General features: G+C 46.2%; 1 protein-coding gene across 9 annotated transcripts in view; it reads right to left on the bottom strand.

Moving 5' to 3' along the window:
• tmem181 (transmembrane protein 181) overlaps positions 1-27,097 on the bottom strand; it is a 391,617-nt gene that overhangs the window by 228,633 nt on the left and 135,887 nt on the right. For 7 of the 9 annotated variants that reach the window (XM_072502600.1, XM_072502554.1, XM_072502568.1 and 4 more), the window contains 2 exons: positions 9,142-9,203; positions 6,046-6,136 (listed from right to left, as the gene is read on the bottom strand). The exons of the other annotated variants lie outside the window; for them this stretch is intronic. In XM_072502600.1, the coding sequence (XP_072358701.1) occupies positions 6,046-6,136; positions 9,142-9,203 (153 nt within the window). The remainder of the gene's footprint in view (positions 1-6,045; positions 6,137-9,141; positions 9,204-27,097) is intronic. 9 annotated transcript variants of the gene reach the window in all.

The following is a 27,097-nucleotide window of genomic DNA, read 5'->3' as shown; positions in this document are numbered from 1 at the left end:
TTGTAAATGGGAAGATGCTTAGGAAATCATTCTCACACTCGCCTTTGGTGCTTTAGAAGCACAAAGGAACTTGGGAGTCCTTGTTCACGATTTTCTTAAGGTTAAAGTCCAGGTTCAGTCGGCAGTTAGGAAGGCAAATGCAATGTTAGCATTCATATCGAGAGGGCTAGAATACAAGACCAGGGATGTACTTTTGAGGCTATACAAGGCTCTGGTCCGACCTCATTGTGAGCAGTTTTGGGCCCCGTATCTAAGGAAGGATGTGCTGGCCTTGGAAAGGGTCCAGAAGAAGTTTGCAAGAATGATCCCTGGAATAAAGAGCTTGTCATATGAGGAACGTTTGAGGACTCTGGGTCTGCACTCGTTGGAGTTTAGAAGGATGAGGGGGGATCTTATTGAAACTTACAGGATATTGTGTGGCCTGGGCAGGGTGGGCGTGGGGAGGATGTTTCCACTTGTCGGAAAAACTAAAAGCAGAGGACACAATCTCAGACTAAAGGGCCGATTCTTTAAAAAAGAGATGAGGAGGAATTTCTTGAGCCAGAGGGTGGTGAATCTGTGGAACTCTGCCACAGAAGGCTGTGGACACCAAATCACTGAGTGTCTTTAAAACAGAGATAGATAGGTTTTTGATCAATAAGGGGAACAGGGGTTATGGGGAGAAAGCAGGAGAATGGGGATGAGAAAAATATCAGCCATGATTGAATGGCAGAGCAGACTCGATGGGCCGAATGGCCTAATTCTGCTCCTGTGTCTTATGGTCTCATATCGCTATTGAACATGTATGTTAAAGTATTGGCTAAGTTGTTGGCGAGGAGGATTGTGTCCCGGGGGTGGTTGCAGAATATCAAACAGGCTTCGTGAAGGACAGGCAGCTCATGAATAATAGAAGGCAGCTGTTGAATGTAATGATGAATCCGTCAGGTTTCTGGTACCGGAGGTGGTGGTGTCCATGGATGCGGAGAAGTAATTTGATGGGATGGAGTGGCAGTACTTGTTGAGGTTTTGGGAAGGTTTGGGTTTGGGCCGAGATTTGTGGCATGGGTGCGGTTGCTGTCTGTGGCACCAAAGGCGAGTGTGAGAATGAATAATATGAGTTCGTGGAGCATTAACTTCCACAGGGGTATGAGGCAGGGATGCCCACTGTCGACATTGTTGTTTGCGCTGGCCAGAGAGGCGTTGGCAATGGCTCTCAGGGGGTTGGCAGAGTGGCGGGGGATTTGGAGGGGATAGAGGGAGAATCAGGTGTCGCTTTATGCCGATGACCTGTTGCTGTATGTTTTGGATCCGCTGGAGAGCATGGGAAGGATTATGGGCCTGCTGGGAAGGTTTGGAGAGTTCTAGGGGTATAAACTGAATGTAGGGAAAAGTGAGGTTTCCCAGTGAATAAGCTGGGACGGCGGGCCAATTTAGGGGGGATGCCATTTACAGTAGCGAGGGATAGGTTTAGGTATTTGGGGGTTCAGGTAACGAGGGAATGGAATGGGCTCCATAAGTGGAACTTAACGGTGGAGGAAGCCAGGGAGGATCTTAAAGAGGTGGGATACACGGCACTTGACGTTGGCGGGGAGGGTCCAAGTGGTGAAAAAGAATATTCCGCGAGGTTCTTGTTTATTTTTCAGGCTCTCCCGATCTTTATACCAAAGGCCTTTTTTCGGAAATTGGACACGATCACTTCGGACTTTGTATGGGCAGGAAAGGTGCCGAGGGTCGGGAGGACTCTGCTACAGAGACAGAGGCAGCAGGGGGGTTGGCGTTGCCAAACCTGCTTCATTATTATTGGGCAGCGAATGACGATACGGTGCGACAATGGTGGGAAGGAGAAGTGGTAGAGTGGGTTAGGATGAAGGTGGAATCTTGTAAGGGGTCTAGTTTGAGGGCTATGGTGACAGCAGCGTTGCCAATGGCTCCGAGTAGCTATTCAGGGAGCCCGGTGGTGCCGTCCACGGTGAGAATATGGAATCAGTTGAGGACGCATTTTAGGATGGAAGGAATGTTGGTGCTAACGCCGCTGTGCGAGAATCATGGGTTTGAACCGGGGGGGGGGGGGGGGGGATGGATAGTTTAAACCGGAGGTGGAGTGAAGTGGGGTTGGTCAAGGTGAGGGATCTGTATTTGGAGGAAGGGTTCGCTAGTCTGGAGGACTAACGGAGAGGGTAGAGCTGCCAAGGAGGAGTGAGTTCAGGTATCTGCAGGTTCGGGACTTTGCACAAAAGGTCTGGAGGGGATTCCCTAGGTTGCCGGGATACACCCTGCTGGAGCGACTGTTGCTTCCGGATGTGGAAGAGGAGGGAAGAATTGGGGAGATATACAAAGTGGTAGAGGGGGCAGGGAGGCGAGCGGGTGGTGAAGAGGAATGGGAAGGGGAGCTGGGAGGGGAGATCAATTGGGGAATATGGAATGAGGCACTGCGTTGGGTAAATGGGACCTCCTCTTGTGCAAGGATGAGCCTGATACAGTTTAAGATGGTGCACATGGTGCATATGAGTCGGGCGTGAACGAGCGGCTTTTTTCAGGGGATAGTAGATGAGTGTGAGAGCTGTGGATGGGAGCCAGCGAATCATGCACACATGTTTTGGGGTTGTGAAAAATTGGGATGATTCTGGGCAGAAGTGTTCACGGTCTAAGCGAGGATTGTGGGGGAGGAGGTGGACCCGGGCCCTATGGTGGCGATATTTGGGGTTTCAGAGAAGCCAGAGCTCATGGAGAGGAGGAAGGCCGATGTCGTGGCCTTCGCCTCTTTGATTGCATGGCGGCAAATTTTACTGGAGTGGCGGTCGGCATCGTCACCTGGGGTAGCAGCTTGGTTGCGTGACCTGTACGACTTCCTGCGGTTGGAGAAGATAAAATTTGAGTTGAGGGGCTCTGCAGAGGGGTTTGAGAAAAAGTGGGGGATGTTTGTGACCGTGTTTGAGGAGCTGTTCGTCGCAGAGAGGGATGGCGAGGGTGGAGGGGGGAGAGGAGGTGAAAAAGGGGAAAACATTGTACAGACTGTATAGTTGATTGCTGGGAAGTATGTTTCCCGGGGTGTTTATGTGTTGTAAACTGTTTTGATACATGTTTATAACAAAATACATTTTTTTTTTTAAAGTTCAGTGAATGGCAAATACATGACAGAGCCAGTATAATGTCGATAAATGTGAAGTTATCTACTTGGTATGGAGAATAGAATGGCAGAGTATGATTTATTTGGTGAAAGATTGGGAAATGTTGACGTACAAAGGGGCTGGATGTCCTTGAACATCAGTCACTGAGAGCAAGCATGGAGGTACAGCAAGCTGTTCAGGCAAATAGTATGCTGGCCTTCATTGCAAGAGGATTTGAGTACAGGAGCAAGGACATCTTACTGCAGCTCTACAGAACCTCAGTGAGACCACACCTGGACGTTTGCATGCAATTTTGGTCTCCTTATCCAAGAATGGGTATACATGCCATAGAGGGAGTGAAGCGAAGGTTCACTCGCCTGCAGGATTGTTGTATGAGGAGAGATTCTGTTGACTAGGCCTGTAGTCATTGGAGTTTAAAAAGGGCTGGGTAGACTGGGTGCATGGATGTTGTTTCCTCTGACTAGGGGTCTAGTATAATGGGTCACAGTCTGAGGATATGGGGTAGGCCATTTAGGCCTGGGATGAGGAGAAACCTCCTCACTCAGAGGATGGTGGACCTGTGAAATTCTCTAAAATAAAAGGCTGTGGAGACTAGATCATTGAATACATTTAATAAACAAACAGTTATATTTCTAGATTCTAAAGGTGTCAAGGGCTATGGGAAAAATGCAGTGGTGAGGTGTTGAGACAAATTAGGAGAGGGGAATGTGCAAAAAGACCTGGGTGCCCTAGTACACCAGTCACTGAAGGTAAGAATGCTGGTACAGCAGGCGGTAAAGAAGGCAAATGGTATGTTGGCCTTCACAGCAAGAGGATTGGAGTACAGGAGCAGGGATGTCTTGCTGCAATTGTACAGGGCCTTGGTGAGACCACAGCTGGCCTTGGTGAGACCACAGCTGGAATATTGTTTACAGTTTTGGTCTCCTTACCTGAGGAAGGATGTTCCTGCTCTAGAAGGAGTGCAGCAAAGGTTTACCAGACTGATTCCTGGGATCGGGGTGGCTGATATATGAGAAGAAGTTGAATCTGTTAGGATTGTATTCGCTGGAGTTCAGAAGAATGAGGGGGAACTTGTAGAAATGATAAAATTCTAACAGGACTAGACAGGGTAGATGCAGGAAGAATGTTCCGGAAGGTGGGGGTGTCCAGAACCAGGGTCACAGTCCGAGGACACGGGGTAGACCATTTAAGACAGAGATGAAGAGAGATTTCTTCACCTAGAGAGTGGGCGACCTGTGGAATTTGCTACCACAGAATGTACTTGAGGCCAAACATTGCATATTTCAAGAAGCAGTTAATAATAATGACAATTTTTTTGAAGGGGTGGAGGATAGGTGTGGACGATGTGCGGATGGGCCTGCAAATCATGTCCACATGTTTGCCGACGTTATGTCAGAAGTCTTGAAGGAATGGTGGTCCCGAGTCCAGAAGTGGCGATCTTTGGAGTGATAGAAGACCCGGGAGTCCAGGGGGTGAAAGATGTCTTAGCCTTTGCCTCCCTGGTAGCCCGGAGACGGATCTTGTTGGAATGAAGGGAGTCGGGGCCTCCAAAACCACGCTGTGGCACAGTTTCTTCGGCTGGAGAAGATAAAGTTCACCTTGCGAGGATCTGTGCAGTGTTTGCCTGGAGATGGTGGCCGTTCATCGACTTCTTTGAGAACAGTTAAGATGTCAGCGAGAGGGGGGGAATTGGGGAGCGGGAGGCAGGATGGTGGGGTGTTAGGTATTTAGTTGGTTTGATTATTTGCAGCCATGTTGGTTTGTTTTGCTTTATGGTTGTGTTTGTTGTGTAAATATATAAATGCCCCAATGAAATATTTTTCAAAAACAAAAATAAGAATAATAATCTTTATTAATGTCACAAGTAAGCTTACATTACACTGCAATGAAGTTACTGTGAAAAGCCCCTAGTCGCCACACTCCGGCGCCTGTTCGGGTACACAGAAGGAGAATTCAGAATGTCCAAATTACCTAACAGCGTGTCTTTCGGGACTTGTGGTAGGAAACCGGAGCATCCGGAGGAAACCCACGCAGACCTGGGGAGAACGTGCAGACTCCGCACAGACAGTGACCCAAGCCAGGAATCGAACCTGGGACCCTGGCACTGTGAAGCAACTGTGCTAACCACTGAGCTACTGTGCCGCCCAGTTAGATATAGCTCTTAGGCCAAAGGGGATCAAAGGATATGTGGGAGGAAAGCAGGATTAGTCTATAGTGTTGGATAATCAGCCATGATCATACTGAATGGCGGAGCAGGCTCGAAAGGCAGAGTGGCCTCCTCCTGCTTCTATATCCTATGCTTCTACATTTGTATTTGCTCATTTTTAATTGTGAATTGATAAGATTTTTGTTAGTGTTAGTAGGTATTAAAGGAATGTGATTTTCCTATTGGAAGATTAGGTTTTCTATTTTACATCTGTTTGTTTACAATTCTTTAATCCATCAGAGATGTCCAATATGGCTATAAATTCAGAATTAAGAAAGTGAGATTTAAAGAAAAACTGAAAGCTAAGTATACGGACACAAACTATCAGCGTCAGTAAATAGCTAATTTCTGCAAATCCTCCATAACTGCGTGCACCATACCAGATATTGTGGAAACTCTACCCGTACAGAGCAGCACTTGAATAGAGTTTACAGCAGGGTCAGAGTCCATGATTTTTCAATTTCATTTTGATTAGTGGTAATTCACAGATTGCACACCTACAATTTTCTACGATACACCCAATGAGAATCAGTCCTTCAGCATCTTGCCCACAATTTCCATTCTCTCCTTTCAAAGTGTTCAGCATGAGGAAAGTTAAGGTGAGTCCTCCTGTTCTCTCAAAATCTACATTGTTTTCTAAATTTTAAAATCTAAAACTGGATAGCAATCACTAATTTATGTACACTCTAACAATATAGCAAAATAACTTTCCCCTCACTTGGATAATCATACCTGCAGACTTGTTCAATTCAAAGCGGCACATTAACCAGAGCTCTTGATTGTACGTGGACAACCCTGGTGTTTGCAGCTTTAAAGGGCTAGTCTAGTAAAAAAGGGAAAAGATAAAAAGTTAAATGTCGACCTCTGATGAATACTTGGTGGTATAGAACTGCCAATTTATTGACATCGCAAGTCTTCAAAATTCAGGTGGGATTTGGACAATTCAGTTTAAATGCTGCAAATTTCCCCAAATCCAAACTGTACCTTCTGTCACCCAGACTGACAATGAATACTCAAAACTGGCTCTAGACTGTACCTGATGCCAATCGTTTCATAGAATTCACAGTGCAGAAGGTGGTCATTCGGCCCATCAAATCTACACCGGCCCCTGAAAGAGCACCTTACCTATGCCCACACCCTCCACCCTATCCCTATAACCCAGCAACCCCACCTAAATTTTGGACACTACGGGACAATTTTGTGTGGCCAATCCACCTAACCTGCACATCTTTGGGCTGTGGGAGGAAACCGGAGCACCCGGAGGAAACCCACGCAGACATGGGGAGAACGTGCAGACTCCGCACAGACAGCGACCCAAGCCTGGAATCGAGCATTTAATATCTCAGCCACACCCTCCATGTTTAAATTCCATTTCTGGTGCCTAATCAGCCTTACTCTTTCCTAATTGGCCCTACTCCTCATGGGTGAACTCGGGTGGTTTGGCAGATCTGGGAACAAAAGTGAGCTGAACTAAAGCTATTAAACCAGACATTTCGACAGCCCCATGTGCCTCGAAGCTAGCAAGTAGCTACATCAGAGGTGTGAAATGTATAGTCTGCAGAATAGCTTTCACATTTCTGTTTTTAAGGTCATTGTCCTATAATGGCGTATGAATCTGTTGGATACTGTTTTTAAGAGCAAGGTGAACTTCCCTGAAAAAGGAAGCAGTTGGTGAATGGGGCAGATTTGTGAGGTTAGACTGAAAAAGGATAACTAGAGATCAGGGAGCATGTGATTAGGCCTCTGCATGGGGGAAGGGCAAGGTAAAACTTGGGACAGGAAAAGGAGGATGGTAGGGAGATTAGAAATGGTTGGTAGATTCTTAGGAGAAGGTCAATAGGGAAGTAGGGCAGATGAAGAGTGAAAAAGGACAAGCAGAGAGCTGAGAAATTGGAGCTTACAAGATGAAGAGTGCTAGGAAATAGGATGGTTCCCATCATTTAATGCAGAGTAGGGAACAGCAAAAGCAACATCTTGAGTGGGAGCTGCAACAAGCAAGAAACAGCCACTCTGAAGGTGCAAGTGAAACGTGGTGGTCATATCGCGGGAAATTGTGATAGATTGTTTTCACTGATGGGCGGGGGGAAATGCGAAACTGCACAGAGAGTTGTGATCATTGATCTGACATCAGTACATGGAGGAGGCAAGAGGGTCAATTAATAATAATAATAATCTTTATTGTCACTGCAATGAAGTTACTGTGAAAAGCCCCTAGTCGCCACATTCCGGCGCCTGTTCGTACGCTGACCGAGAATTCAGAATGTCCAAATTGCCTAACTGCACGTCGTTCGGGACTTGTGGGAGGAAACCGGAGCACCCGGAGGAAACCCATTACATTTCTGCTTCCTCTACACTCACAGAAGAGGCAGTTAAAAATAACTTTGCCGAATACTTATAGAATCCCTACAGTCAGAAGGAGGCCATTTGGCCCATCGAGTCTACACTGACCTTCTGAAAGAGCACTCTACCTAGGCCCACTCCCGGCACTATCCCTATAACCACATAACCCCACCAAACCTTTGGACACACCGGGCAATTTAGAATGGCCAATCCACTTAACTTCCAATGGCAGCTCAAAGGATTGGTATGGAATATTTGTATTTAAATTAATCCAATGCTCATTCATGCAGTATTCTGTTCTACCTGAAAACATTGAGATCCATTATGGCAGTCGCCATGATGTTGGCACAGATTAGATGCAGAACCTCATAGCTATATTAATATACCCAAATTAATAAGACCCAAAATATGGCAAAACACATACCACTGCTCAATTGCCCCACAAGTCCCAGGTTATCTGATCAAACCCACCATTTGAATTGAGTTTTAAGTCCATTTCATGCTAATCCCTCCTACACTTTACCAGTATGTGATGCAATGCTACATGATTCACAGAATCATAGAGTCATAGAATTCACAGTGCAGAAGGAGGCCACCTGGACCATCGAGTCTGCACCTGCCCTTACAAAGAGCACCCCACTGAAGCCCACGTATTTACCCCACCCCCGTAACACGGCAACCCCCACTCAACATTTTTTGGGCACTAAGGGCAATTTATCATGGCCAATCCACCTAGCCCGCACATCTTTGGATTCATCACAACTTCCATATTTAAAAATAGTAAAAGCATAAATAACAGTCCAAGATGTGAAAATCTGGGAGGAAGAATAGGTAGTGAGGAAGCTGAATGTTAATACTGCCCCCACTTAAAGGAACATAGAATCATAGAACTTACAGTGCAGAAAGAGGCCATTCGGCCCATCGATTCTGCACCGGCTCTTGGAAATAGCACTCTACCCAAGCCCACACCCCCACCCTATCCCCATAACCCAGTAACCCCACCCAACACTGAGGGCAATTTTGGACACTATGGGCAATTTATCATGGCCAATCCACCTAACCTGCACATCTTTGGACTGTGGGAGGAAACCGGAGCACCCGGAGGAAACCCACGCACACACGGGGAGAACGTGCAGACACCGCACAGACAGTAACCCAAGCCGGGAATCAAACCTGGGACCCTGGAGCTGTGAAGCAACTGTGCTAGCCACTACGCTACTGTGCTGCCCCAACATGTACAAACATCTGTGTAAAGCACTCAAAACTTTTATTTTGCTGGAACATTGAATCTCGTGGTACAGGTTTTTTTGTTGTACCACTGACAGCATCCAAGGATTTCATGGATTACGATTGATCTTATGATCAGAAAACCGAGACCCCTGGCAACAACAAGCAAACAGGAGCAAAGGCTGCAGAAAATTAAAGTCTAGTTAACAGATTCACCAAACCCTGTTTGAAACAAATAAATGCTTCACAGCACACACTCACCAGGCTATCTTTGCTTTTGGTTGAAATTGGTGGCAGTGCTCTGGATGTAATAATTTCCGGACCTGCAATCAGAAGGAATAGATCTTGAGAAACAAAGCATAATAATCTCAAATGGGGTCGGGGGCGTGGTGAATAGTGAAGGAGACCTGCCTCAATATTAGGAGGTACTGGAAAACATTCTATATTAATTTCTCTCCAAGAGCAGCACGGTGGTGCAATGGCTCGCACTGCTGCCTCATGGTGCCGAGGTCCCAGGTTCAATCCCGGCTCTGGGTCACTGTCCGTGTGGAGTTTGCACATTCTCCCAGTGTCTGTGTGGGTTTTGCCCCCACATACCAAAGGTGTTCAGGGTAGGTGGATTGGCCACGATAAATTGCCCCTTAATTGGAAAAAATGAATTGGGTACTCTAAAGAAAATGTTTTAAGTTTTTAAAAATAAAAGAAATATTAATTTCTCTCCTATTTTGCATAGAAACAAATACATTCTAGCTAGCTCCTCAATTGGAGTTGATAATGATGATCCAATGCACGAAGTATAGTTGAAAAAAGAAACATACGGTTGGAAGCTTTTTGTGTTGCACTCATCAGGATAAATATAATACCAAATTTCAAAGGGAACAACAATTTATAATTCATGCATCTGTCCTGATGAGCGCAAGATGAAAAAGTTCAACAGCATATCTCAACAACACTCATGCTCTGTATTAACAAATGCAGGAAATAGCAGAGGCATAGAATTGAATCCTACTCCTGAGCCGGGTCTAACATCCTGTTCCATCTCACCACAATTACCCAAGTTCCCCACAGAAATCATCACTTTTTAAAAACATATTATTTTATAGGATATGAGCATCAATGCTCATGCCAGGATTTGTTGGCCATCCCTAACTGCCCTTGAGACGCTGCTGGCTCGCCTTCTTGAATTGCAACAGACCATTTGGTGTGGATACACTCAGTTATTATGAACAGAGCTTCTGGATGTGGACTCAGAATTAGAGGAGGAAAAGCAATATAGTTCGAAGTCTGGAGGTGTGTAGCTTGGAGGAGAACATGCAAGCAGTGGTGTTCATATGTATCTACTGCCTCTGTCCTTCTAGATAGCAGAGATCACAGGTTTCAAAGGTGGTGTCAAAAGAGGTTTGGCAAGTTCCCATCTTGGGTATTGAAGTGTCTGTGCTGAAGTAAATGTTGAAAGTAGTGGATGGGGTGTCACAAAAGTGGGTTGCATTGTCCTGGATGCTGTTGAACCTCAAGGCTGCACTCATCTAGGCAAGTGGAGAGTATTCTATCACACTCCTGACTTGTATCTTGTGGTGGACAGGTTTTGGGCAGTCACGGAGGGGAGTTACTTGCTGCAGCATTCCCATACCCAGACCTGCTGTTGTAGTCACGATTATTTACATGGCTGGTCCAGTTAAGCTTTTGGTCAACAATAACCTCCAGGGTGTTGATGGTGGGGGAAATCAGCAATGGTAATTCTGTTCAATGTCAAAGCGACATGGTTAAATTCTCTCTTATTGGAGATGGCATTAGTTTTGCACAAATGTTACTTGTTGCCCATCAGCCCAGACTTGATTATCATCCAGATCTTGCTGCATATGGACAGAAACTACTTCAGTATCTGAGGAATTGCACTGCAATCATCAGCAAACTTCCACATTTATGACCTTATGATCCAATAGAGGCGGCAGAAAAGGATTGTGGGAGAAATCAACTCAGTCACCTAGACTGTACTGTGGGTAGTTGATGGATCTCTGTCTCCATTCAGAACTTTGGATATGCGTTATCCCTTCTTAGTTCCCAAATAACAGAGATTCCAGACTGAGCTTTTCGGCGAATTTATTTGAAACTTTATTTGTCAGCTTTTTTTAGTGTCCACTAGTAAACTCAATTTCAATATAAAATTTTAGAAAGTTCCAACTAGCCCTGCAGCAAGCTAGTCAGATCGATTGTCTTTAGCAAATACAGTAGTTGAATTCTAAATATAATTATATTACTTGGTAATTTCTTCGAATCAAGATGCACAGTACCAAAACCGACTGAGTGATTTAAAACAAAAGAAAATTGCGATTTTGCAAAGCAAGCAGAATAGGTTTCAGAAAATAGGCTAGAGTGATTCCGGAATGAGTTTTCTCATCCATGACAACTGATCATTTAAGGAGATTACTAGCTTAAAGTTTCGGCCTCTTTACAGATGTGATTGGCTTTAACTAATTTATAATTCACTCAATTCGGCCGAACTGTCTGTCCGTCAATTGAAGAGATAAAGGATTTGGGTGTGATTTTATAATTTTCCATACCCTGGCTTGCCAATAATGCCTCTAACATTAATTAGATTAATACAGCTTTCGAAAAGTCATTATGACCCTGACTGACTGTTACCATGGAAACGAGTCTGTCCAGGCCTGGGAAGGCATCTGCCTACAATTAAATCTTTTGTCACTGGCCTTGGATTCTGGCCAGTCTCAAACAACTTGAACATTTTAAGTCTTATCTGATTAATTCCCAGTTAGTCAGCTTCTCTTACTCTCATGGTTAATATGATTCAGTCAATTACTCCCGATGATTTCGTATTTAAACCCCCTACATACCTCATCTATAGCTAACCACAAAATCTGATTTCTATCATTCCCCCCTGTTGATTCTTCTAAAGATTAATAAGATAAATCAAAATAACAAACAGAAATTAAAGAAGAAATGCGACAGGATAGAAGTAAGCGCGGAATGGAACTCATTCACATTGCCTTTAATGGTTGAGAACAGCCTTCAACAACGGAGCAGGTGTTGCTTTGCAAGCATTCTGGAAGTATTTTATTCAAAAAGGTGATTATAAAGTACAATAACAATTCAGTAATAATTGAAGTTGATTGTATGATTCAGTAATAATTGGTTAATAATGCAATAAAAAAGCAGTAATAACAGTTCACTAGTAGTAGAGTGGTTCAATGTCATGGGCTGGTGGTGCAGTTGGATTACTATAAACCACTGATTGGTGGGGCATTATAGGTAGCCATACATTGGCCAACACATCTGATCAGCAAGATCACTACGTAAAAGACAAGTTCAAATATGCAAAATAAGAGAAGTCCCTGAATGATGGAAATTCCTGTGCCTCTCAACCATCCGGAACGCCACACCCAAAGACTGTTGTCAGAGGATTGGTAAAGTTACCTGACTTCTTCGTGAATATGTGTTGCCAAGCTTTTGATTTCTTCGGAATTATCTGGGATGTAGGTGCAACACTCTGCACCAATCAAGGCACAGGTTGTCGGCTGCAAAGAGACATAGATAGGATGCAGAGCTGGGCTGAGAAGTGGCAGATGGAGTTTAACCCTGAAAAGTGTGAGGTTGTCCATTTTGGAAGGACAAATATGAATGCGGAATACAAGGTTAACGGTAGAGTTCTTGGCAATGTGGAGGAGCAGAGAGATCTTGGGGTCTATGTTCATACATCTTTGAAAATTGCCACTCAAGTGGATAGAGCTGTGAAGAAGGCCTATGGTGTGCTCGCATTCATTAACAGAGGGATTGAATTTAAGAGCCGTGAGGTGATGATGCAGCTGTACAAAACTTTGGTAAGGCCACATTTGGAGTACTGTGTACAGTTCTGGTCGCCTCATTTTAGGAAGGATGTGGAAGCTTTGGAAAAGGTGCAAAGGAGATTTACCAGGATGTTGCCTGGAATGGAGAGTAGGTCTTGCGAGGAAAGGTTGAGGGTGCTAGGCCTTTTCTCATTAGAACGGAGAAGGATGAGGGGCGACTTGATAGAGGTTTATAAGATGATCAGGGGAATAGATAGAGTAGACAGTCAGAGACCTTTTCCCCGGGTGGAACAAACCATTACAAGGGGACATAAATTTAAGGTGAATGGTAGAAGATATAGGGGGGATGTCAGAGGGGGATGTCGTTCTTTACCCAGAGAGTAGTGGGGGCATGGAATGCACTGCCTCTGGAAGTAGTTGAGTCGGAAACATTAGGGACCTTCAAGCAGCTATTGGACAGGTACATGGATTACGGTAGAATGATATAGTGTAGATTAATGTTTTCTTAAGAGCAGCACGGTAGCATTGTGGATGGCACAATTGCTTCACAGCTCCAGGGTCCCAGGTTCGATTCCGGCTTGGGTCACTGTCTGTGCGGAGTCTGCACATCCTCCCCGTGTGTGCGTGGGTTTCCTCTGGGTGCTCCGGATTCCTCCCACAGTCCAAAGATGTGCAGGTTAGGTGGATTGGCCATGATAAATTGCCCTTCGTGTCCAAAATTGCCCTTAGTGTTGGGTGGAGGTGTTGACCTTGGGTAGGGTGCTCTTTCCAAGAGCCGGTGCAGACTCAATGGTCCGAATGGCCTCCTTCTGCACTGTAAGTTCTGTGATAATCTATGATTAATCTAGGACAAAGGTTCGGCACAACATCGTGGGCCGAAGGGCCTGTTCTGTGCTGTATTTTTCTATGTTCTATGTTCTAGGTGCCACCTTTTTCGGCTAGCAAATAGTCAAGTGCCAACCGATTCTGTAAAGCCACAGTTCGAATAGCTAGCATTTCGGCAGAAACTTTAACTAGGGAAGTGGAGGTATCATTAGCTACTTTTTCTATGATGATTGTTATTTTATCCAATTCTTTGGCTACCTTTGCATCCCAATAAAAAGGAACAAGTTGGGCAAGGAATCTAGCTCATGCAGTGAGGGCCGCTGATTTCTTTGAACTGGTTGTCTTGATAAAGAAGGAAGATGATGGATGGCAGGTACTACGTAGCCGAAATGACAAGACCCTGACCAAAGTTGTGGAAGCCAAGGATATGCTTCGTTGTTACAGATAAAATAAGTCCCATTATAAGAAGTAAAATGGGCAACTTCCTCTAAGTACCATCGATCTGAAAATGTATTATTACCAGTGAGATTCTGTAGGCCTGTTAATAACGAAGAGCCAATAACTCTCTCTAACACAGTGTTGGAGTACATTTGTAATCTCTGCTTCCATTAAAATAATGAATACAGTTACTATATCCCATCTTCATCCCTTTAGGATGATAACTTATTAAACATATTGATCCTTCCTGATTAATAATAGATGGGCGGTTCATATGGGGAGGATTTTGGTTTCTGTCACAGTTGTGTTGATACCATCCTAAAAAAGTATTTAATGAATAACCTGCAGATTTCCATAATTGGATTCTTTTCTTTAAATTAACTTGATACTTGGTTTTCCAACATGTGTTTGCTCCTTCACGGATCTGTGAAGAGCAGGTGGCGCTCTGAAAAATATACCATTCTGCTGTTTCTGAAGTGTTAAAAGGAATACCTTCTCCTGAGTGGGTAGGAATTGCAATACATACCCAACATTTGGAGATGTTAAAATTTTCAGCATACATCCTAGACATATGAAGAAATGTATTGTCATTTAACTCCTTGGCAAGGGCTGATATGGCCAAATATGTAACTGAAAATCAATATTATGGCAAACATTTTTACAGATTCTGATTTTGGTGCGCGCGCTTCACATGAATCCAGGTTTCCTTTCCTTGGAGTTTCACGGCCGACTGGGTTGTAAGAAGAATCAGGTAGGGGCTTTCCCACTTGGCCCCCAATGGCTCCCGCTGAATCTTCTTCAAATAGACGGCTTCTCCGGGCACCAAATGTGGCCCGCCTCAGGAGGGTCTCCCCAAGCCGCCAAAACCCGTTGAGAAGCAGAACTGCCAGCATTTGTTAAATTTTGACAATAACTAAGTAAAGCATCACTCATCAGAAGACAGTCTGCCTTTCTTAGGTCAATAGTTCCTGGCAGAGACATGGGTCTGCCAGTGATGACCTCAAATGGGCTTAGGTCCGTGGTTGCTCTGATACTGCACAATACCAGTGGCAAGGCTTGAATCCAATTCATACCTTCTTGGTTGTATTTGGGCAATCGTTCTTTTAAAGTCCGGTTCATGTGTTCCACTTGTCCTGATGATTCTGGATGATGAGGGCAGTGTAGATTCCAATCAATGTTCAGTAACCTGCACACATCCTGGCAAACAGCACCTGTAAAGTGGGTCCCATTGTCTGAATCAATGCTAGCTGGTACTCCCCATCTGGGAATATAGTCTTTGCATAGGACTTTGGCTATATGGGTGGCTGTAACTTTCCTGGCTGGAGCAGCCTCTACCCATCTACAGAACCTACCCATTATTACAAGGATGTCAGTGTATCTTTGACATGGAGGAAGGGTGATGTAATCGACCTGTATATTCTGGAACGGTCCTGCAGGGGCAGGAGCTTTAAGCTGAAGCATTGATGTTATAGGTCCTAAGTTGTTCTTTTGACAGGTTACGCAGTGATTTGATACAAATTGTGCATGTTTTTTGAATCTTTTGCCACACCAACTAATCTGGAATCGAGCCATCATCTGTTGAGGGGGTAAATGTCCCCATAAATGGATCTGTTGGGCCAGAAATGGCATCAGTGCCTGTGGTGCAACTGGTTTATCAGTCTGAACTTGTCTCCAAATATCATACAACTGGATACCAGAGTCTAACCATGACCATTTCTCTTCTCGTGTAGAGTCATGTTGCATTTCAAGTAGATCTTGTAATAAATTGGTCACTCCCAATTTGTAGATGTATCTTGGTTCTGCTGAAGAATCCCATTGGGAGGCAGCTTCCTTTGCTGCTTGGTCTGCAAGGGCGTTTCCTTGTGCTTCTATATATTTGAGTATGGGCCTTACACTTTAGAATAGATACTTCTTTTGGCAAAGCTATTGCTTCTAGGAGGTCTCGTACTTCCTTCCCATTTCGGATAGGTGTCCCTGCTGTGGTGAGGAATCCTTTTTTTCTCCACAAGTGGCCAAAATCATGGGCTACTCCAAAATCGTATCTGGAGTGTGTATAGATGTTAGCTGTTTGATCTTTTGCCACACAACATGCTTGTGCTAGTGCCCTCAATTCGGCCTGTCGAGCCGATATTCCTGGGGACAAACTACCTTTTGCCATAACTTTGTACAGGCTTGTGACTGCCCATCCAGCCTTTCTGATACCCTTGTCAAGAAAGGAGGAACCACCTATAATTGGAACCAAATCTGGATTTTGGCGTGGTTCTTCTACAGGCGTGCCTCTTCCATTTTCTCTGTTACTTCCACACAGTCATGATCTTCTTCTTCTCCCCCCGTTTGCTCCTCGGGAAGCGGGAGCAAAGATTTACGGGGCTTGCACGGTGGAAGTAAAGATTAGGCGCTTCCAAAACTGCTGTCCACCTGGCTGATGATACTTGTGATACTCTTTTCATGGGTAGCAGAGAATGAACTGCATGGGGACATTTGATGGTCAATTGCAGGTCTAGGACAAGGCCTGCTGTAGCCATCACGGCTCGACATGTGGCTTCCATGGCTCTGAGGCAGCTGCCATATGCCAGGGCCACGCTGTCCAGTTTGACGGAGTAGTATCCTACAGGTCTTAGCTGGTCACCATGTTCTTGGACTAGCACTGCTGTCATGTACCCTTCTTTCTCATGAACAAACATGGTGAAAGGCTTTCCATTTTGAGCAGGTGCTGAGTACAAGGCCTGTTTCAAGTTCAAGAATGACTCTTTCTGTTCCGTTGTGAGGTCAACTGTGTCTTTTTTTTTTAATTAAATATTTTATTGAAAATTTTTGGTCAACCAACACAGTACATTGTGCATCCTTTACACAATATTATAACAACACAAATAACAATGACCTATTTTGTAAACAAAAAATGAATAAATAATAAATAACAAAAATGAAAACTAGCCCTAATTGGCAACTGCCTTGTCACAAGTAACACTCTCCAAAAATATAATTTAACAGTCCAATATATAATTATCTGTAGCAACGACCTATACATACTATACAGTATATATTAACAACCCTGAGAGTCCTTCTGGTTCCTCCTCCCCCCCCCTCTCCCCCCCCCCGATCCTGGGCTGCTGCTGCTGCCTTCTTTTTCCCATTCCGTCTATCTTTCTGCGAGGTATTCGACGAACGGTTGCCACCGCCTGGTGAACCCTTGAGCCGACCCCCTTAGGACGAACTTAATCCGCTCTAGCTTTATAAACCCCGCCATGTCATTTATCCAGGTCTCCACCCCCGGGGGCTTGGCTTCTTTCCACATTAGCAATATCCTGCGCCCGGCTACCAGGGACGCAAAGGCCAAAACATCGGCCTCTCTCGCCTCCTGCACTCCCGGCTCTTGTGCAACCCCAAATATAGCCAACCCCCAGCTTGGTTCGACCCGGACTCCTACTACTTTTGAAAGCACCTTTGTCACCCCCATCCAAAACCCCTGTAGTGCCGGGCATGACCAAAACATATGGGTATGATTCGCTGGACTTCTCGAGCACCTCGCACACCTATCCGCCACCCCAAAAAATTTACTGAGCCGTGCTCCAGTCATATGTGCCCTGTGTAATACCTTAAACTGAATCAGGCTTAGCCTGGCACACGAGGACGACGAGTTTACCCTGCTTAGGGCATCTGCCCACAGCCCCTCCTCGATCTCCTCCCCCAGCTCTTCTTCCCATTTCCCTTTTAGTTCATCTACCATAGTCTCCCCTTCGTCCCTCATTTCCCTATATATATCTGACACCTTACCATCCCCCACCCATGTCTTTGAGATCACTCTGTCCTGCACCTCTTGTGTCGGGAGCTGCGGGAATTCCCTCACCTGTTGCCTCGCAAAAGCCCTCAGTTGCATATACCTGAATGCATTCCCTTGGGGCAACCCATATTTCTCGGTCAGCGCTCCCAGACTCGTCAACTTCCCATCCACAAACAGATCTTTCAGTTGCGTTATTCCTGCTCTTTGCCACATTCCATATCCCCCATCCATTCCCCCCGGGGCAAACCTATGGTTGTTTCTTATCGGGGACCCCCCCAAGGCTCCAGTCTTTCCCCTATGCCGTCTCCACTGTCCCCAAATCTTCAGTGTAGCCACCACCACCGGGCTTGTGGTGTAGTTCCTCGGTGAGAACGGCAATGGGGCTGTCACCATAGCCTGTAGGCTAGTCCCCCTACAGGACGCCCTCTCTAATCTCTTCCACGCCGCTCCCTCCTCCTCTCCCATCCACTTACTCACCATTGAAATATTAGCGGCCCAATAATACTCACTTAGGCTCGGTAGTGCCAGCCCCCCCCTATCCCTGCTACGCTGTAAGAATCCCTTCCTCACTCTCGGGGTCTTCCCGGCCCACACAAAACCCATGATGCTCTTTTCAATCCTTTTAAAAAAAGCCTTCGTAATCACCACCGGGAGGCACTGAAACACAAAGAGGAATCTCGGGAGGACCACCATCTTAACCGCCTGCACCCTCCCTGCCATTGACAGGGATACCATATCCCATCTCTTGAAATCCTCCTCCATCTGTTCCACCAACCGCGTTAAATTTAACCTATGCAATGTGCCCCAATTCTTAGCTATCTGGATCCCCAGGTAACGAAAGTCCCTTGTTACCTTCCTCAACGGTAGGTCCTCTATTTCTCTACTCTGCTCCCCTGGATGCATCACAAACAACTCACTTTTCCCCATGTTCAATTTATACCCTGAAAAATCCCCAAACTCCCCAAGTATCCGCATTATTTCTGGCATCCCCTCCGCCGGGTCCGCCACGTATAGTAGCAAATCGTCCGCATACAAAGATACCCGGTGCTCTTCTCCTCCCCTAAGTACTCCCCTCCACTTCTTGGAACCCCACAACGCTATCGCCAGGGGCTCAATCGCCAGTGCAAACAATAATGGGGACAGAGGGCATCCCTGCCTTGTCCCTCTATGGAGCCGAAAATATGCAGATCCCCGTCCATTCGTGACCACGCTCGCCACTGGGGCCCTATACAACAGCTGCACCCATCTAACATACCCCTCTCCAAAACCAAATCTCCTCAACACCTCCCACAAATAATCCCACTCCACTCTATCAAGTGCTTTCTCGGCATCCATCGCCACTACTATCTCCGTTTCTCCCTCTAGTGGGGCCATCATCATTACCCCTAACAACCTCCGTATATTCGTGTTCAGCTGTCTCCCCTTCACAAACCCAGTTTGGTCCTCGTGGACCACCCCCGGGACACATTCCTCTATTCTCATTGCCATTACCTTGGCCAGGACCTTGGCATCTACATTTAGGAGGGAAATAGGTCTATAGGACCCACATTGTAGCGGGTCCTTTTCCTTCTTTAAGAGAAGCGATATCGTTGCTTCAGACATAGTCGGGGGCAGTTGTCCCCTTTCCTTTGCCTCATTAAAGGTCCTCGTCAGTACCGGGGCGAGCAAGTCCACATATTTTCTATAGAATTCGACTGGGAATCCATCCGGTCCCGGGGCCTTTCCCGCCTGCATGCTCCTAATTCCTTTCACCACTTCTTCTACCTCGATCTGTGCTCACAGTCCCACCCTTTCCTGCTCTTCCACTTTGGGAAATTCCAGCCGATCCAAGAAGCCCATCATTCTCTCCCTCCCATCCGGGGGTTGAGCTTCATATAATTTTTTATAAAATGTCTTGAACACTCCATTCACTCTCTCCGCTCCCCGCTCCATCTCTCCTTCCTCATCCCTCACTCCCCCTATTTCCCTCGCTGCTCCCCTTTTCCTCAATTGGTGTGCCAGCAACCTGCTCGCCTTCTCCCCATATTCGTACTGTACACCCTGTGCCTTCCTCCATTGTGCCTCTGCAGTGCCTGTAGTCAGCAAGTCAAATTCTACATGTAGCCTTTGCCTTTCCCTGTACAGTCCCTCCTCCGGTGCTTCCGCATATTGTCTGTCCACCCTCAAAAGTTCTTGCAGCAACCGCTCCCGTTCCTTACTCTCCTGCTTCCCTTTATGTGCCCTTATTGATATCAGCTCCCCTCTAACCACCGCCTTCAACGCCTCCCAGACCACTCCCACCTGGACCTCCCCATTATCATTGAGTTCCAAGTACTTTTCAATGCACCCCCTCACCCTTAGACACACCCCCTCATCTGCCATTAGTCCCATGTCCATTCTCCAGGGTGGGCGCCCTCCTGTTTCCTCCCCTATCTCCAAGTCCACCCAGTATGGAGCGTGATCCGAAATGGCTATAGCCGTATACTCCGTTCCCCTCACCTTCGGAATCAATGCCCTACCCAGCACAAAAAAGTCTATTCGCGAGTAGACTTTATGGACATAGGAGAAAAACGAGAACTCCTTACTCCTAGGTCTGCTAAATCTCCACGGGTCTACACCTCCCATCTGCTCCATAAAATCTTTAAGTACCTTGGCTGCTGCCGGCCTCCTTCCAGTCCTGGACTTCGACCTATCCAGCCCTGGTTCCAACACCGTATTAAAATCTCCCCCCATTATCAGCTTTCCCATCTCTAGGTCCGGAATGCGTCCTAGCATCCGTCTCATAAAATTGGCATCATCCCAGTTCGGGGCATATACGTTTACCAAAACCACCGTCTCCCCCTGTAGTTTGCCACTCACCATCACGTATCTGCCCCCGTTATCCGCCACTATAGTCTTTGCCTCGAACATTACCCGCTTCCCCACTAATATAGCCACCCCCCTGTTTTTCGCATCTAGCCCCGAATGGAACACCTGCCCCACCCATCCTTTGCGTAGCCTAACCTGGTCTATCAGTTTCAGGTGCGTTTCCTGTAACATAACCACATCTGCCTTAAGTTTCTTAAGGTGTGCGAGTACCCGTGCCCTCTTTATCGGCCCGTTCAGCCCTCTCACGTTCCACGTGATCAGCCGAGTTGGGGGGCTTCCCCCCCCCTTGTCGATTAGCCATCACCTTTTTCCAGCTCCTCACCCGGTTCCCACGCAGCTGTATCTCCCCCAGGCGGTGCCCCCCCGCCCATCCTCTCCCATACCAGCTCCCCCCTCTCCCCAGCAGCAGCAACCCAGTAATTCCCCCCTCCCACACCCCCCCGCTAGATCCCCCGCTAGCGTAATTACTCCCCCCATGTTGCTCCCAGAAGTCAGCAAACTCTGGCTGACCTCGGCTTCCCCCCGTGACCTCGGCTCGCACCGTGCGACGCCCCCTCCTTCCTGCTTCTCTATTCCCGCCATGATTATCATAGCGCGGGAACCAAGCCCGCGCTTCTCCCTTGGCCCCGCCCCCAATGGCCAACGCCCCATCTCCTCCACCTCCCCTCCTCCCCCCATCACCACCTGTGGGAGAGAAAAAGTTACCACATCGCAGGATTAGTACATAAAACCCCTCTTTGCCCCCCACATTCGCCCCACCACTTTGTTCGAACGTTCTTTTTAATAACCCGCTCATTCCAGTTTTTCTTCCACAATAAAAGTCCACGCTTCATCCGCCGTCTCAAAGTAGTGGTGCCTCTCTCGATATGTGACCCACAGTCTTGCCGGTTGCAGCATTCCAAATTTTATCTTCTTTTTATGAAGCACCGCCTTGGCCCGATTAAAGCTCGCCCTCCTTCTCGCCACCTCCGCACTCCAGTCTTGATAAACGCGGATCACCGCGTTCTCCCATTTACTACTCCGAGTTTTCTTCGCCCATCTAAGGACCATTTCTCTATCCTTAAAACGGAGGAATCTCACCACTATGGCTCTGGGAATTTCTCCTGCTCTCGGTCCTCGCGCCATCACTCGGTATGCTCCCTCCACCTCCAACGGACCTGCCGGGGCCTCCGCTCCCATTAACGAGTGCAGCATCGTGCTCACATATGCCCCGACGTCCGCTCCCTCCACACCTTCAGGAAGACCAAGAATCCTCAGGTTGTTCCTCCTTGCGTTGTTTTCCATTGCCTCCAACCTTTCCACACATCGTTTCTGATGTGCCTCCTGCGTCTCCGTCTTCACCACCAGGCCCTGTATATCGTCCTCATTCTCTGCTGCCTTTGCCTTCACGACCCGAAGCTCCCGCTCCTGGGTCTTTTGTTCCTCCTTTAGCCCTTCGATCGCCTGTAGTATCGGGGCCAACAGCTCTTTCTTCATTTCCTTTTTGATCTCTTCCACACAGCATTTCAAGAACTCTTGTTGTTCAGGGCCCCATGTTAAACTGCCACCTTCCGACGCCATCTTGGTTTTTGCTTGCCTTCCTTGCCGCTGTTCTAAAGGATCCACTGCAATCTGGCCACTTCCCCCTCCTTTTTCCATCCGTATCCAGGTTTACCGCACAGTGTTTTTAGCCGTTAAAATTGCCGTTGGGGCTCCTATCAAGAGCCCAAAAGTCCGTTTCACAGGGAGCTGCCGAAACGTGCGACTCAGCTGGTCATCGCCGCACCCGGAAGTCGTCAACTGTGTCTTTTGATTTTCAGTTGCCTTTTAAGAGGTCATTCAATGGTTGAGCCATCTGAGTAAATTAATCAATCCAATTTATGTTAAAGTTGCATAGTCCCAAAAAGGATCTCACCTCCTGGACAGTTGTAGGCACTTTGGCGGCTTTGATTGCAGCCGTTCTGTCCTGGATAAGTTCCCTTTTGCCTTTGGATATTTTCTGACCGAAGTAGACAACTTCATCTTGGGAAATTTGTGCTTTGGCGAGGCTGGCTTTGTGTCCATTGTAGCTAAGGTGGTCTAAAAGGAAACGCAAGTCTCTTTCATGGTCCTCTTCATTAATGGAGGCCACCAGAATATTATCTACGTACTGGATAATGGTGGAGGGCATATCAGGCAGTTCCCTCAAGTGGTCCTGTAGAGCCATGTGAAATACAGTAGGGCTGTTGTGAAACCCTTGTGTTAGTCTGGTCCATGTGTACTGTTGTTGTCTGATGGTGAAAGCAAACCATGGTTGCACCTCCTCTGCCAGTGGTACTGACCAAAAGCCATTGGCCATGTCTATAACTGAAAACCATTGAAGATCTGGAATTAAGGCATTAAAGATGGTGGATGGATCGGCTACCAAAGGAGCTTTTCTGACAATGCATAGGTTGGCTCTTCTATAGTCAATAGTCAGGCGCCATTAGCCTTCTTGATCGGCCACACTGGACTGTTTGATGAACCATGAACTCGCACTATCACTCCTCTGTCTTCCAATTGCTTCACTACAGGTAGTATTCCCTCAATTGAGGAGGGGTTAATGGGGTACTGTTTGGTACATCGTGGTGATACTCCAGTGAAGGATGCTGGTTCCATATTTAATAGGCCACAGTCATTTTTGTCCTTTGCCCAAATTTGGTGTTGCTCCAGTTGGCTCTTTTTGAGATGTGTGATGAACCATATGACTTTTCCATTCTCAAAATTAAAAGAATTCAATTGGGCTAGTATACCTATGCCCAGAAGGGCATAGGTTACTGGGCCTATCCAGATGGAGGCCATCAGTTGATGTGGGCCAAATTCCAGCAACATGGGTTCTGTTCGTTGAAGGGTCAATGGATCATCTCCTGCTGCATCGGCTTTAACCTCCTGCCTTTTTAAGGAGAACAAGTTTGGATAATTTTGGGGAAGACAGGTTAATTCAGCTCCAGTATCAAAAAGAAATTCTATTTGTTGGCCTCCCACTCTCAATGATATATACAGTCCATCCTTTTTGTTCTCAATTAAAGCGTGTAACGTTATGTGAATGGACTTACTGAGAGTGGGATCCATTAGTTTTTTGTTTCGTCGAGCAGTGCCCTCTTGTCTTATGGGGTTAATCTTTTGAACCTGTCGACCAAAGCGTCATTGTCACCGAGTTCGTCTTTACGTGGTGAAAGTGGGCCCTGTACGAATCCTGGTGATACGTGTTTCGGGGCGGATCCCTGTAGTGTGAGTCACGGGGCGGGTCTCAGTCGTATGAGTCAGGGGGCGGGTCCCGGTATTATGAGTGAATATTGTAATTCTGTCCTTTGTCCCCCTGTATTATGAAACAGCATGATTTTGCCCAATGGCCGTCTTTACCACAAAAATGACATTTTCCCGTTTTCCTGGAATCCTTTAGCGGAGCAAGACCAGGGGCCAGGTTGGTGTTACCGGAGGAGGAGGAGAAGCAGTAATTTCTGCAGGGGTTGCTGCACTACTTGCAGCGGCTGCTGCTTTGGCTTGGGGCTGAAGGCTATTACGGAGAGCTCGGAACTGAACCTCCAAGCTATGGTCCAGTTAAATGCATCATTCTATGAAGGTCCTGAAGGTAGTTACCAATCGATCCTATTCAGGAAAACCATGTTTAGGGCATTAGACACTTCAGGTCCCAAACCAGCGACAAAAGTGGTTTAGAATGGTTCAAGGTTACTTGTATCCCGAATCCTCTCTCTTCCTGGAGTTCGATTCCAGAAAGCTCCTTCCAAATTGTTCGAAACCTTTCCTCATAGTCTGTGAGATCCTCCAAATGCTTTTGAACACAGGATGTTATTTTACCCCAGTCAGTTTTAGGTGGGTTGAATCTTAATAGCCACTCTTTAATTGCCTGCCATCCCACTTCCAGATTTTAAAAATCATCGTCTAGGGCTGTCCGAACTTCTTTCGAGAGTATTTGACTATCGCGGGCATTAACCATCACAGACAGAACCTGTACACCATCTAACGGATGGAGACTGTAAATATTCTGTAAGCGCTCTAGCTGATCACCTTTTTAGGGTGCAGGAGTTCTTTGGACCATCGATCAACTTTATTGGGGTCTGCCGGATCATGAACCCAATGTCGGGCGTGCTGAGATTTAGTGATTGTTACATCGTTTTCGGTTGTTTCGGTCGCTTCAACCTTAACCCATTTGGTGCGTAATTGGGCGAGTCGTAATATTCCTGTCCTGGTTTGTTGTATGCGTCATTGTCATCGTCCGAGCTAACTAGTTTCCTTTATTCAGCGCCTCGTGTAGTGATAATAATCTCGGAGCCTGCTGAAGCTGCCCCGGGAGGCCTTTGAATCGGGGATAGCTGGGTGTTTTGGCCGACTACACTCGCATTGTAGGTGGCTGTCGTGACTAGCTGAAGTTGGGCGTTCGTGGGGACAAGGGCCTGTGGAGTCCGTATCAGAGAATTCATAGTTGTCATGTCAGCAGCGACTGGCAGCAATGCCGGAGCTGATGCCAGTATAGTCGGGATCTGAATTAATCCTGACTGCACCTGTGGCGGATTGTTTGAGCTGGAAATAGCTAAGGGTTTGCCGCTTCAGAGCCGCCAAATTTTCTCTCAGCAATCTGTTATGACTCATTATGTCGTCCATTTTAGTCTCCAGAGTATAAGTCTCTTTAAGTAACTGGGTATTTTCCTTTTGTAGCCCGGCATTTTGGGAATGCAGTTCATCAATTTGTGATAGTAATTGAACTCTATAGTCTGAGTCTAATAAATTTTAGTTTTTTTGTGTTCGTTCAAGAGGGTTTCTAATTGTTCAAGCTTAGTTTTTGATTTCTGCAATTGCTCACAGACTGCCTGGACGTGATCTTTGGCAGTTTTATGTTCGCAATCGTGGTTTGTTTTGGCAATGGTCTCCTGTCGCCAACGGAGCTGTCCGCAAGAAACCATATAGCACTCTGAAGGACCATTCGGGTAGTTTTCCCCCAAACTCTCTTTAGATTTTCAAGGGACCATTGGCCCTTGGAATGATGTATTTTAATTCAATTTCTGCATTGGCGTCGGACAAATCAAACTGCCGATTATTAGAAGATTTAAGATCTACGAACAAATCATCAGAAGACACGTCTGGTGGAGCTCTGCCGCCCTTAGTGTTTGTAGGAAACTCTGCTCCACCCTTGGAAGCAGTGGGGACATTTATAGAAGAAGTACTCCAGTCGCACTTTGGACAATCATCCCCCATAACTCTTCCGAAAAGGTTCCTGACCCGGGCTGCAAACAATGGACTCTGTGAGCCGTAGGTCGTAATTCGTATACCTGTAGCGCCATACCATGTACCAAATTACACCGATATAAGACGTCTGAAAATAGGTTTTCACCTGTACCCAAATGCACAGTCTTTTCTTTCAAGGTTCTTTTGTTGGTAGGGGGATGTTTCGCGAGCCGTTGCGACTTCAGGCTTTTAATGAGGTAAAGTTGAGTTCTTACCTCAGCCAGGCCGATCTTCAGACCAAAGTCAAAGTTCGGTCTTCCGGTCAGCGATTCTGACTTTGGGCCTCTTCGTTAACGATTTGGTATCTTGTACACTCGTCTACGAAATGGTTTTCTGGTCACTTTCTCCCTCCTTTTGTCCGACTACGCCAATTGACGGATCTCTGTGTCTATTCGGAACCCTGGATAGGCGTTATCCCTTCTTGGTTCCCAAATAACAAAGGTTCCAGACTGAACCTTTTGGCAAAGTTATTTGAAACTTTATTTATCAGCCTTTTTTTAGTGTCCGCTGGTCAAATCAATTTCAATACAAAATTTTAGAAAGTTCCAACTAGCCCTGCAGCAAGCTAGTCAGATCGATTGTCTTTGGCAAATACAGTAGTTGAATTCAAAATACAGTTATATTTCTTGGTAATTTCTTCGAATCAAGATGCACAGTACCAGAATCGACTGAGTGATTTAAAACAAAAGAAAATTGCGATTTTGCAAAGCAAGCAGAATAGGTTTCAGAAAATGGGTTAGAGTGATTCCGGAATGAGTTTTCTCATCCCGACAACTGATCTTTTAAGAAGCTTACGATCTTAAAATGTTGTCCTCTTTACAGCTTTAACTAATTTACAATTCACTCAATTCGGCCGAACTGTCTGTCCGTCAATTAAAGAGATAAAGGATTTGGGTGTGATTTTGTAATTTTCCATACCCTGGCTTGCCAATTTAGCCTCTAACATTAATTAGATTAACACAGCTTTCGAAAAGTCATTGTGCCCCTGACTGACTATTTGACTATTACCATGGAAATGGATCTGTCCAGGCCTGGGAAGGCATCTGCCTGCAATGAAGTCTGTTGTCACTGGCCTTGGATTCTGGCCAGTCTCGAACAACTTGAACATTTTAAGTCTTATCTGATCAATTCCCAGTTAGTCAGCTTCTCTTGCTCTCAGGGTTAATTCGATTCAGTCAATTACTCCCGATGATTTCTTATTTAAACTATCTACCTCATCAATAGCTAACCACAAAATCTGATTTCTATCAGTAGTCAAAGAACTGGTATCAAGGAGCGGTTA

Source organism: Scyliorhinus torazame, chromosome 1 (assembly GCF_047496885.1).
Source record: "Scyliorhinus torazame isolate Kashiwa2021f chromosome 1, sScyTor2.1, whole genome shotgun sequence".
NCBI classification, from domain to species: Eukaryota; Metazoa; Chordata; class Chondrichthyes; order Carcharhiniformes; family Scyliorhinidae; genus Scyliorhinus; species Scyliorhinus torazame.
Note: the sequence above shows the minus strand (reverse complement) of the source record. Positions and strands in the feature narration are given on the sequence as shown.